Below are 12,390 nucleotides of genomic sequence, written 5' to 3'. Positions count from 1 at the left end.
ATATACAATACTATAAGCTTACTTTTCCAGCTTACAAATACATAAACCATCATTTGAACACACAGCTCTTACTACAGCGTAGTCACAAAGACAAAACAGAAATAGCCGAGAGTAGTCGAGAGAGTGAATCACCCTTCTGGCTCCCTCTTATGGAAATCTGTAACACTAGCTCTTAAAGCAATAGTGTTCTAATAAATGTAAGCATACATTGTTGGTTTATTCTATATATTGCCAAACCCAACTAGTTATGTACATAGTGTCACACTGAGTATTGACAGCCCCAGAGACATTCTGAGTCATTCAGAGTTATTCAGTAATTAAATAGTTAACAGTGTGTGTTTTATTAGCTCCTCCTATTATGATGTAAAATCCTGCCACATCATTCATGTATCATTTCCATCTTGTTGAGATCCTCTATATTTGTCTTTTAGATTCTCTGTTAGCTGCCATGATGTAAGACGCATCTCATATGCCTCTTAAGGCATTCCTTATATTTTCTTATTTTTGTAATAAAAGAAACTTCGTTTGAAAGCAGATTTTTTCTTTTAATCCATCGACTCTCAGAAATGATTTATTATGGTCCATGCGGGCTGTAATTTATCTCTATTTCTGTCATGGTAGCAGAGGATGGTTTGATTTTAAATAATAGCTACTACATTCTGTAATGCCGGCAAAACTAACAGGGAAGAATATATAACCCATAGTTTTAACCAAAAGATGAGAAAAGCTTCTTTGGCAAGAGAGGACTCAATTGACAGCTGGGCAGCTGTTGGAAAGAAGCAACTTATTTTCAGCCTACTAATCATGTAATACTTGAGAACTGACACAGGTTTTTTGGTGGAAATAAATTCATGATTCCAACACCGGAAGGTAAGGGCAGGCTCCTGGAGTAGTCAATAAATAGTCTTTCTCGCCTCATGCCACCTTTTTACACTCATTCTGGTTATACTTGCAGTCTTGCATTTAGTAAAGGTGGCAAACAGCTTCAGCTTGAATCCCCTTCCTCCCTGTCAAATTCAGGAAACTCTGGCAACACGTGACGGAGTCCTTGAGGCAAGGGGACATTGAAAAGGCCACAGAGCACAAGAAAGCCCTTGAAGAGCAGCAGCGAAACGAGGAGAGGCTCCGGATGGAGACAGGCACCCCGTGGCAGACGAAACACTTTGTTAAGGAGGTAAGTAAAGAAATATAAACAGAAGAGCGGAAAACTGAACCTTCAAGCTCCAAATAGGGGCATGGCTGCATGCTTAACTTTGAAACACCACGGAGGCCTCAACCACTGGTTCCCCCTGTATGAGTTTCAAGGTCTGCAGCAGACTTGAGGACATCTGTGCCTATTTTTATTTCTTGGCATTGCCCACAGTTCTGTTATCTAAACAGAAGAACAATGGAAGATACGAGGGTCGCCCAGAATTAACGCACCACGTTTTTTTCTTCAACAATTATTTATTGAACACAATGAAACTTTTACAATACAAGAAAGAATGACGTTTCTTCTACACTCCCTATTTTTCTACATAATCTCCATCCCGTTCTATGGGACACAAGAGCGTGTGTTTCCTGTCGGTACCACTCCTTGCTCTGGTCACGAAGCCATTTCTGCACTGTAACGGCCTCACCCTCTGTGCCCAGCGATTAACCGTACTTCTGTCAACTGCAGATTCTCCATAAACTGAACACAAATGTTTGTGGACGTTCCCAATAGTTTCTTTCTCTGCAGTGAGAAATTCAGTGATGACACGCTGCTGGTAATGTACATCACTTACAGATGCCATTTCGAAACACTGCTGCAGCTACGCTATCTGTCTGAAGAAAGGTAAAATTTACACACGCACTCCTGACAATTCAAATAATGTATATCCAAAGTTTCGCATTCATACCATTACTGTAGGCTGAGAAATCAAATGTGGTGCATTACTTTCTGGGCGACCCTCATAAGTTCTTTCTTCCATCAATCACTGTTCCCTGTAAGCTGCGCACGTGACCGCGCGCGCACTCCAAAATACCCCCTGGCGCACCCTTTTCCTCAGCCGCGCACTCCCCATCCCCCTGCCAGCCCGCGGGGGGGGGGGGGAGGCACGGGCAATAGAAGGGAGCCGCGGCCACACCTGCCTCTCCATGGTGCCTCCGGCCCCCTCGCGCTCCAGGCCTCTCGGCCCTGCCCCCCATCCATCCGGCCTCTCTTTCTCCTCCGCTGCAAGAGAGGGGGGGCTGGTGGGCGCGCGGGCCGGCGCGCGCTCTTCCCATCTCCCTGCCTGCGTGCCCGCCCGGAACATTCAAAGTAAGAGCGAAGGGTTTTCTTATTTTGAATGTTCCGGGTGGGTGGGCTGGCAGGGAGATTTGGGGAGCACGCGCCGGCTGCCCCCTGAACACCTGGCCGCCGGGCCGCCCGCTCGCCGCTCGCCCCCCGTCCGCTCGCCGCTCGCCGGCCACTCGCTGCCCGCTCGCCGCCCGCCCGCCCACCGCTCGCCGCCCGCCTGCCGCCCGCGAGCGGCGAGCAGGCTCCAAAAGTCGGCTGGGATACAAAAGTCGGTTGGGATACCGGGAGGCGGAGCGTGGCCAGGTGCCGTGTCTTCGCCTCTGCGCGCTGCCTCCGCCCGGCCGAAAACAAAACGGCTCTAAAAGTCGGCCAGGCTCCCGGAAGGTGGTGCGCGGCTACTTCCTCTTCGCTGCAGAGCCGCACGGAGGCGAAGACACGGCGCCCGGCCACACTCTGCCTCCCAGGAGCCCGGCCGACTTTTGGAGCCGTTTTGTTTTCAGCCGGGCGGAGGCGGCGCGCGGAGGCGAAGGCACGGCGCCCGGCCACGCTCCGCCTCCCGGTATCCCAGCTGAAAACAAAACGGCTCCAAAAGTCGGCTGGGCTCCCGGGAGGCGGAGCTTGGCCGGGCGCCGTGTGTTCGCCTCCGCGCGCCGCCTCCACCCGGCCGAAAACAAAACGGCTCCAAAAGTCAGCCGGGCTCCCGGGAGGCGGTGCGCGGCTGCTTCCTCTTCGCTGCAGAGCTGCCGGGCAGAGGCGAAGACAACGGCGCCCTCCACTCTCTCTCCATCTCTCTCTCTCTCTCTTTTTCTCTCTGTTGCCAGCGTGGTGAACGAGAGAGAAAGAGAGAGAGAGAGAAAGGAGGGGAGAGAGAATGAGAAAGAAAGCGAGAAAGAAAGCAAGAGAGAGAGAAAGAGAGGGGGGAAGGAGGGGGAGGGAAAGACATAGAGGGAGGGAAGGAGGGAGAGAGAAAGAGCAAAAAAGAGAGGAAGGAAGGAAGAGAGAAAGGAAGAGGGATGGAGAGAGAGAGGGATTGAAAGATGAAGGAAGGGAGAGAGAAAGAAAGGGGGAGGGAGAGATAGAAAGGAGGGAGAAGGGGATAGTTAGGGAGAGGGAAAAGGAAGGGCTTGGAGAAAGGCAGGGGGAAAGAAAGATAGAAAGGAAAGAGGGAGGGAGGGAGAGATAGAAAGGAAAGAGGGAGAAAGGAAAGAGGGAGGGAGGAAAGAGGGAGGAAGAGATAGAAAGGAAAGAGGGAGGGAGAGATAGAAAGGAAAGAGGGAGGGAAAGATAGAAAGAAAAGAGGGAGGGAGAGATAGAAAGGAAAGTGGGAGGGAGGAAAGAAAGAGGGAGGAACACATAGAAAGGATAGAATTATGGATGCAAGAACTTGCTCATGTGTGATAGCGCACGCCCACACTTACTTACTTACTTACTTTACTTACTTACTTACTTACTTACTTACTTACTTACTTACTTTATTTATTTATTTATTTATTTATTTATTTATTTATTTATTTATTTATTTATTTATTTATTTATACTTATATGCCGCCCAGTGCCAAAGGGACTGCCGCTCAGACACTATACTTTTCCGCTCACCCCGAAAAAAAATTAGAGGGAACACTGCCATCAATATGAGATGGAAACTTCTTGGCCAGTGCCCAGTGGCCTTCTTCAGATATATTCAGGTCCCCTTATGCTTTTTCCTCTCTGCTCTGGACATGTTTGCATGTGCAAAGGGAGCTGAGAAGAGATACGACAGCAGTGAGCGGGTTACAAGTGTTGCTCTTTTTTTGTTCTGCTTCTATTCCTTTTCCTGCCCCATTGCCCCAAATATAGTGGTAACTCTACTTAGTCTGTTCTGTGACCAGCTTCTTAAGTAGAAACGTTCTTAAGAAGAAGCAATTTTCCCCATAGGAATCAATGTAAAAGCAAATATTGCATGCAAACCCATTAGGAAAGAAATAAAAGCTCGGAATTTGGGTGGGGGGAGGAGGAGGAAGAAGAGGAGGAGGACAGTCGTTGCTGAAGGAGGAAGAATAAAAAAAATCCAAGACCTTAAGGCTTAAAAAAAAAAATAAGAAGGGCTCTGAGATGGCGGAGAGGAGCATGTACCTTCAATACACCCGGCGCGAGGCTGCGTCCCATACACTGCCTCCCATACACTGGCTGCTGCTGCTGCTACCTGCTGCCTCTTCCTTCCCATGCTGAAGGGCTCCCCTCTCCTCTCGCTTGCTTTGTAGCTGGCGCCTTTCCTTCGCTGTGGTGACTCCTTGGCTGCCCAGAGCGAAGCGAGCATTTCTTTTCTCTAGGCGCTGGCAGAGGTTTATTCCCTGTCCAAGTGCCCAGAGAAAGGAAAATGCTTCGTTCACTCTGGACTGCCAAAGCCTCCTTTAGCGCCACCGAAAGGCTCCTCTGGCAGCCCAGAAAAGCCTGAGATGGCCAGGATTAAAGGGGAAATGGCAAGAAACTGGCCGGGCCTTCATGCCGCTCTCAAATTTCCTGGGAAATTTTTCTGGGCTCGGGTTCTTAAGTAGAAAATGGTTCTTAAGAAGAGGCAAAAAAATCTTGAACACCCAGTTCTTATCTAGAAAAGTTCTTAAGTAGAGGTACCACTGTATATTATTTCCTAGCTCCAATACACATTCACATCTCTTCAATTCATTTTACAAATTTTTCAGACGTAGATTTTGTTTGGCTTCTTTGTAGAATCATAAGAATTAAAATGGGGGGGGAGGGGGGAGGAAGCAGTTCCAGCAACAATGCTCTCTGTCCACTGCAGGGATCCATTTTTAAGGCTTGTGCTGAGATAGTTGAGCACATGCTTCAGAGGGAAGCTTAGTAAATACTTCTTCGTTTACTGCTCCTCCTGAACGGAAATCTACGGTGTTGTAATCCAAGACTATTTCTTCACTCTAGACATTAGAGAAGAGGTCATGTCTTTCCTCCAAGCGATATCTCTTCAGGTGGTGAAGTATGATCACCACATCTGACCCTTTTCCCAAGGTTTATCATGCCCATTTTTTCTTAAACTCTCCTATGGTCTAGTCTTTGGTCACCTGGTCATTCTTATAGCCCTTCCCTACATTTTTTTAGTTCTAGAACTGAACACAGTATTTGGGGATGAGGTTTAAGCAATGCAGAATGTAGGCTAGTACAATAAGAGTTCAGAGGAAGGTTTGGGTCAGCATTTGTTCTGTAAGTATTAAAATTGATTATATATCTCAGGGGGAAAGGATCAGGGTATACATTAATGTGAGCAAGGTAAAAGCCAAGTTGCTAAAATTTTATCTACTTCCTACATGCTCACAGCATAAATTACTTAAAATACATCACTATTACTGACCTAATTCCTTGGCAAAAGTTGACAAAATGCTCTTGCCTTTTTTAGTTTTATTGTAAAACTGCCGTCTGATCTCAAGATTGTAATATACTTGATCCTGTCTGTTTCCTTTCACATTTATCCCCTGAATTGCTGGTGGAGATTGGTAGCGGCTAAGAGAGCTCATGGGTGGAAGGGGATTTAACAAGGAAGCTATATTGACTTATAACACAAGTCCAAGATGTTAGTGCAGGTGTAATGTACTAGGTAGGAAAATGTCTCAAAACTGGCACTATACTAGATTTACTGCTGTACTTTGAAGGTTCAGATAAGTCATTAGCTCTTTTAGGTTAAATACAACCCATAGTTTTCTTCTATGAGAATAAGGTCACCTCCCGTAACCACTTTTTTTCCTGTCCACCAGAGGGCAGTCTTTCCTTTATGCTTTAAACCAGCGTTTCCCAACTGGTGTGCCGCGGCACACTAGTGTGCCGCGAGACACAGCCAGGTGTGCCGCGAAGCTCCTAGGGAAGCTCCAGCTGGGCGGGGCGCTGCCGGTGCCGACCTGGAGCTCCCGCTCGCAGCTGTCCCCTGGCTCCTGCTCGATGCCGTGGTTTTCGGCGCTCTCCTGCTGGGCCCCAAAGAAGGAAGGCAGGAAGAAGGAGAGCTTCATTCTTCGCGCCTTTTTCTCTCCTTCCTTCTTTGGGGCCCAGCAGGAGAGCGCCAGAAACAGCGGCATCAGGCAGGAGCCGAGGGACAGCTGCGAGTGGGAGCCCCAGATCGGAGGCACTGGCAGCGCCCCGCCCAGCTGGAGCTTTTCTGGCGTCGGTGGCAAGTGTCCTTTGGGGCCCGGCGGAGGGGCACTGGCGGTGGGAGTGGGGGGGGGGTTGGCTGCAGCGGCCGCAGGCAGTCGTGGGGAGATGGCGGTGGCAAGAGGGAGCTCTCTCTCTCTCTCAGCTGACTGCAAGCGGGAGCCTTGAGGGTGGCGGTTGGACGTGCTGCTGGACGCCGTACATGCTAGCGCTGCGGGCCTGGCATATACGGCGTCCAGCAGCACGTCCAGCTGCCGCCGTCAGGACTCCTGCTTGCAGTCAGCTGAGAGAGAGAGAAAGAAAGAGAGACATATAAGAGAGGCAGAGAGAGAGAGAGAGAAAGAAAGAGAGACATAGCAAGAGAGGCAGAGAAAGAGACAGAGCGAGAAAGAGAGACAGCAAGAGAGGCAGAGAAAGAGAGACAGAGCGAGAAAGAGAGACAGCAAGAGAGGCAGAGAAAGAGAGATAGAGAAAGAGAGAGAGAAAGAGAGACATAGCAAGAGAGGCAGAGAGAGAGAAAAAGAAAGAGAGACAGCAAGAGAGGCAGAGAAAGAGAGATAGAGAAAGAGAGAGAGAAAGAGAGAAAGAGAGACTTAGCAAGAGAGGCAGAGAGAGACAGAAAGAGAAAGAAAGAGAGACATAGCAAGAGAGACAGAGAGAGAGAAAGAGAGAAAGAGAAAGAAAGAGAGATAGCAAGAGAGGCAAAGAGAAAGAAAGAGACATATAGCAAGAGACAGTGAATGAGAGAGAGAGAGCAAGAAAGAGAGAAAAAAGCAAGAAAGAGATAGCAAGAGAGACACAGAGAGAGAGAGAGAGCAAGGGAGAGAGAAAGACATAGAGGAAGGGAAGGAGGGAGAAAGAGAGCAAAAAAGAGAGGAAGAAAGAAAGAAAGAGGGATGGAGAGAGAGAAAGAAGGGAAGGAAGGAAAAGAGAGAAAGAGGGAGAAATAGAGCGAAAGGGAGGAAGAGAGAGGTTTTTTTGTCCAAACTTTTCTTTAGCCCCCCCCGGCCCCCCTTTCAATGTTCCCCAGGATTTTGAAAATATGAATAATGTGCCACGGCTCAAAAAAGGTTGGGAAACACTGCTTTAAACCATCTACCATGGCCTACTGCAATATCCAAACTTGGTCTGCTGTGGCTTTCAGCTACAGTGAGTGGGAATAATAGTTTGGGATCTTATGGGCAATGTTCCCTCTAATTTTTTTTTTTGGTGTATGCGGAAAAGTATAGTGTCTGAACGGCACATTTTTATGCCTCAGCACCTTGATTTTTTTCACAGATGTCACCCAAGACAACAAGGAAATCAGTGTTGTTTGAAATTCAAAGTTAGATTTATTCAATGTAACCGTTTAATTAAAAGTGTTATATATCAGTATCACTTATAATACTAAAAATCTGTAATATTTAAATACTTGTACAGTGGTACCTCTACCTACAAACGCCTCTACTTGCGAACTTTTCTAGATAAGAATCAGGTGTTCAAGATTTTTGCCTCTTCTCAAGAACCATTTTCCACTTACAAACCCGAGCCTCCAAAACTGTTACCGGAAAAGGCAGGGAGAAGCCTCCGTAGGGTCTTTTTAGGAATCTGCTGGGAGGAAACAGGACCGGAAAAGGCGGGGAGAAGTCTCCATGGGGCCTTTTTAGGAATCTCCTGGGAGGAAACAGGACCTCTACCCTCCCTGTGGTTTCCCCAATCGCACACATTATTTGCTTTTACATTGATTCCTATGGGAAAAATTGCTTCTTCTTACAAACTTTTCTACTTGGTCACGGAACGAATTAAGTTCGTAAGTAGAGGTACCACTGTATAGTGTTTACGGTAATGTACACGGTTAGTCACTGAAAATCTGCCTCATCTTACAGTTTCTCACGTCTAGCAATGGCCTGCTTCTGACTGCACAAATACTGTTATAGTCTATCAGTACAATAACTTCACATTTGAAGTATATGAAAAAAATGCAGAATATTGGTTTCACAATTCATGTAAACATAATGATCTCTCTTCACAGCTGTTTCAGGAAACGCACCAGCGTTTCTCCCCTCTCTCTGGGGGTGGCTTGTGGGGCAGTAGCATCCCTCAGCACCTGTCCTGTTCCTGGCCTCGCTCGCTGGACTGTGCGTGTGGGGCGGGGAAGAGCCGGACCCAGATGGGGGGAGGCATATTCCCCATCATAACTGCACGGTACTTGGAAAGTGCTGCACGGAGGTTTCTTGTCGCCTGCACGGCCGCGCGGCCACACAGCTTAGAGGGAAGAGTGTTTATGGGTTAATGATATACAAAGATGCAGACTATTTGATGCTTAGAGCAACGTGTGTTTGCTATTGGGTTAATGTGGAAACCATTCAAGTGTTCAATCTGTTTTCTCTTTGCAGGGAGATGGCTGGGTTTATTATAACCCCCTCTGGAAAAGGATGCCTGCAGTACAAAATCATGAAGTGGACACTAACTAGACACATTTCTTCATAATAATTCTTCTCTTTTGTCTAATCTGTACAACTTCCAAAATGCTGTATCTTGACTGTGAGTCCTTTTGGATTTTTTATACAATTGCACAAAATTAAATAAGTAGAAAAAGAATAAAACTTTTAGGGCACTTTAAAGTTGTAAGAAATCAAAAGGTAGAAGAAAGGACATTTCTGGCTATGTTTCTGCCCCCTCATTTAAAAACCAACCACCTTTATCTGGCACTCAACATTTTATTTGGACATTGTCTTTTTAAGCACACACTGCAGAAGCTGCCTAAGATTTCTTTTAAAACAACAACCAACAACAACCAACGTAGATGCATAGGCATTGAGACTTGTCTAGGCTATTTTGCTCCCATGGATATACATCTGGAATAAAACCCGAACAGTGTTTTTTAAAATCTGGGGTTCAGTTTGCACCCATATCTGAACTGCTTTAGTGCTCCTGTAAAGAGAAGCCACTTTTTTTTTTTGCTGCTGCTGCTTTGGATTACCTTTTGCTGAAAATCATGAAGAGGAAAACTTTTCATAGATCTGACCTTGGAATCAGTGTTATGAGATGCCTGGCTCAGAACTTGATAATAATTTTTAAAGTTGATTCTTGGAGGGGAGTGCGTGCATAGGTGTGGAAGAATGGGGGAGTCATGTAAGCTGCATCATATTTAAAACATTGTAGTGTAGATTAGAATTGTTAAGTAAAGGGTTTCTTCCCCCTTCTGTCTGCAAAAAGTAAAATAAAACAAAATAAATTGGAATAGAGGAAGGTGGGGCAGAGGATAAAATTCAGATCAATTTCCAGCTGGTTTTTTCCCCCAGCCTCATTTCCTTCGTGAACTGTTTGTAATTGTTTCACGCTGTAAATACCAAGAAAATATTTAAGTCTCCTTATAAAAGAAGATTGAGACTTGAATTATGCAACTTTTTAAAAAAGTTACTTTATGTCTCTGCCCCCTCTCTCTCCTTGCTCCTTGGGCCCTCAGCAAAAGTGAGTTAGTGTTCTGAGCTATCCAGGTGAGCAATTTCCTTTCTGTTCTCTAGCATTTGTATGTGCCCATCTAGTAGAAGGTCTGTACCTTTAATTTTTCTATAGTACCGGGAAAGGCTTGCTTTTTTTTGCTCTGGGGGTGCATACAAAACCTAATGCAATGTGGTATCAGGAACCCATGGTCAGGTAAATGTACCCCTTGTTTTTATATTTACCAATATTTTATTGAAGTCCAAGAATTGCTGGCAATTAAGAATAGTACTGATTTATGGCTTTCATTCTTATTACTATGAGCTACCTAAATTTTTCTAAGAGTTGTGCCTTACTCTATTTCTTATGATGTAGTCTTCCAATCAGTGTAATATACCATAGTCAACAAAACAAAACAGCCTCTCCCTTCCATCATGAAAATATGTGCGTATGTGTGTTTGTCAAGTGCTTTTATTTTTCTTCTATACACAGGGATATATTAGTATACTTAACCACCCAAATGTGGTTAAACAACCACACTTGTATTCCACAAAGGCTAAAAAGAACTCAGAGGGATGAACTGCATACAGGTTGATATTCCCTTGTATTCTTTTTTTTCTTTTTGTTGTGAAATGCACTGAAACCTTATTTGTGAGTTGTGTATGATACCATATGTGATTAACGGGGAGGGACAGAAATAAAATGATCAAAAGGAACTTTTTGTTTTCTCTGCTTTAATAATACTAATAATGAAGTGATCAGCACTGATTGTACTTGCGGCTGCAGAAGGGCACAGGCTAAGTTTCCTAATGGCTTTTAATTGCTGATAGTATCTCTCGCTTAGAAAAACTCACATGGCAGTTTATGGTGAATCTAGGAATGAGATCTTGCAAGCAAGTGCTCAGCTTTCATGATCTTTAGAGTTCTGTTGAATAGCAATGTACTTGGAATGTGTGAACATTCAATGAGAGGCGCCAATCAATTGGGGAGGGGGGGGGGAAATATGTCAGACAGTTTTAAACAAATTTATCCCAAAATAAGTTTCACCAGTTTCAATAGAACTTCATTTCAGTTACAATACACATTGCAGACAGTCACTTATATGTAAATAAATGAGACTTATGCATGCAGAAAGTTTTATGTTGTAATCCAATTGTACTCCAAGCTTTATATCAGGATTGCTCCAATGATCGCCCTGAATTCACAAGAAGAACTAAGGAACTTGAATGAGAAGGATGTTTGTGCTGAAAAATCCTCACTTCTATTTAGGGGTCCACATGAATTGTCTTGGAATTTGGTTATGCTTCTGAAATATAGGAGAAAAAGAAAATAATTAAAGAATGAGATTCACATTTTCTTTAGTTAAAATATGGACTCTGGCTGTAATGGAGAAAAGATTGTTCCTAAGCAAATCAGGATTGAGCTAGCAGATTTAGATTTTGGATTCATATTGGTTAACAGTTTTTTTAAAATGATGTAACAAAATGGTTCAAAGACATTGGGTTAACACATTCCAAGAATGTGATTTCTAAATCATTCTTTAAACCCACAATGGCATGGTTCCCACATATGTAAGTCATAAATCATAAGCTGTGATGGTGGTTTTTACATGTCACATTTAAACCAAAGCCAAACTGTAATCTGGCTTTGTACATTATTATCTGGATCTGTATTAAAACTAGAAAATCTGTGAAAAGAATTTGGTTTTTAAAAAATAAGAAACCCCGGCTTTTACCCAGTTAATGTTCTTAAAAAAAGTACCGTATTTTTCAGAGTATAAGATACACCAGAGTATAAGATGCACCTTTGTTTTGGGAAGGAAAATTAGGAGGTGGGAAATCTGCCTACCAGGTGGTATTCATCTAGCTAATCCTTAGACTGCAGCACATTTGTTCACTTGCTGGTTTTGAGGCTGGGAATGGTTGAGGCTCAGCTTCTAAAGCACAGCTGATTGTTGAAGGAACAGCAATTAGAAAAGCAGGCAAAGCAGGGGAATATTGCTTAGCTCGTGTTTGGGCTGAAAAACAGCTTCCAAAGCACAGCTTATCTTCAGAGCATGGAAGGTGTAAGAGAAGGCAGCAGTTGTTTCGGGTATCTATTTTGGGCACCGAAAGCATTCGGAAGCTTTCGGAGCTTAAAATGCAACGCGCAGAGCCCAATAACACAAGCCATTGTCCGTAGCAATCTCTGCCGCCAGGAAGAAGGTATGCGGAGGCCGAAGGGAAGGGGCTAGCAGAGTGGGCGGGGCTACCTCTGGAGTATAAGCACACCCAAATTTTCAGCCTCTTTCAGGAGGAAAAGAAGTGCATTTTATACTCTGAAAAATATATGTATTCTTTAGAATAAAAGATAGATTGGGTCAATATTTAGTCCATCTGGTAGAATTAATATTTAAGAAGAAAAATTTTAAAATACAAAAACAAATGCCTTGTGTATTCACGTATCTGCTTTAGCATGAGTGGTCTTTATTCACACAGTAAGGTTTACCTATGCAGTAGCCCTTACAGCACCACTTTCCATTCTGCTGATGTGAAAGCAGCAGAGCAATTCATTCTTGGAGTCCTGTTGCATTTCAG

At 44.6% G+C, this 12,390-nt stretch overlaps 1 protein-coding gene and 1 long non-coding RNA gene across 3 annotated transcripts in view; one reads left to right on the top strand and one right to left on the bottom strand.

The window, feature by feature from the left end:
- Positions 1-9,260, top strand: part of OSBPL11 (oxysterol binding protein like 11) — an 84,807-nt gene extending 75,547 nt beyond the window's left edge. For both annotated transcript variants that reach the window (XM_070730512.1, XM_070730506.1), the window contains exons 12-13: positions 1,021-1,174; positions 8,767-9,260. In XM_070730512.1, the coding sequence (XP_070586613.1) occupies positions 1,021-1,174; positions 8,767-8,844 (232 nt within the window). In that variant the 3' untranslated portion in view covers positions 8,845-9,260. The remainder of the gene's footprint in view (positions 1-1,020; positions 1,175-8,766) is intronic.
- Positions 9,261-10,945: 1,685 nt separating this feature from the next.
- On the bottom strand, positions 10,946-12,390 carry LOC139155388 (uncharacterized). The gene is made up of 2 exons (XR_011557067.1): positions 12,302-12,390; positions 10,946-11,120 (listed from the first exon to the last, which is right to left on the bottom strand). It is a non-coding gene; the product is annotated as an uncharacterized lncRNA (long non-coding RNA).

Source organism: Erythrolamprus reginae, chromosome 1, assembly GCF_031021105.1.
Source record: "Erythrolamprus reginae isolate rEryReg1 chromosome 1, rEryReg1.hap1, whole genome shotgun sequence".
NCBI lineage: Eukaryota > Metazoa > Chordata > Lepidosauria > Squamata > Dipsadidae > Erythrolamprus > Erythrolamprus reginae.
The sequence above is the reverse complement of the archived record's forward strand: the minus strand, read 5'-3'. Positions and strand labels throughout refer to the sequence as shown.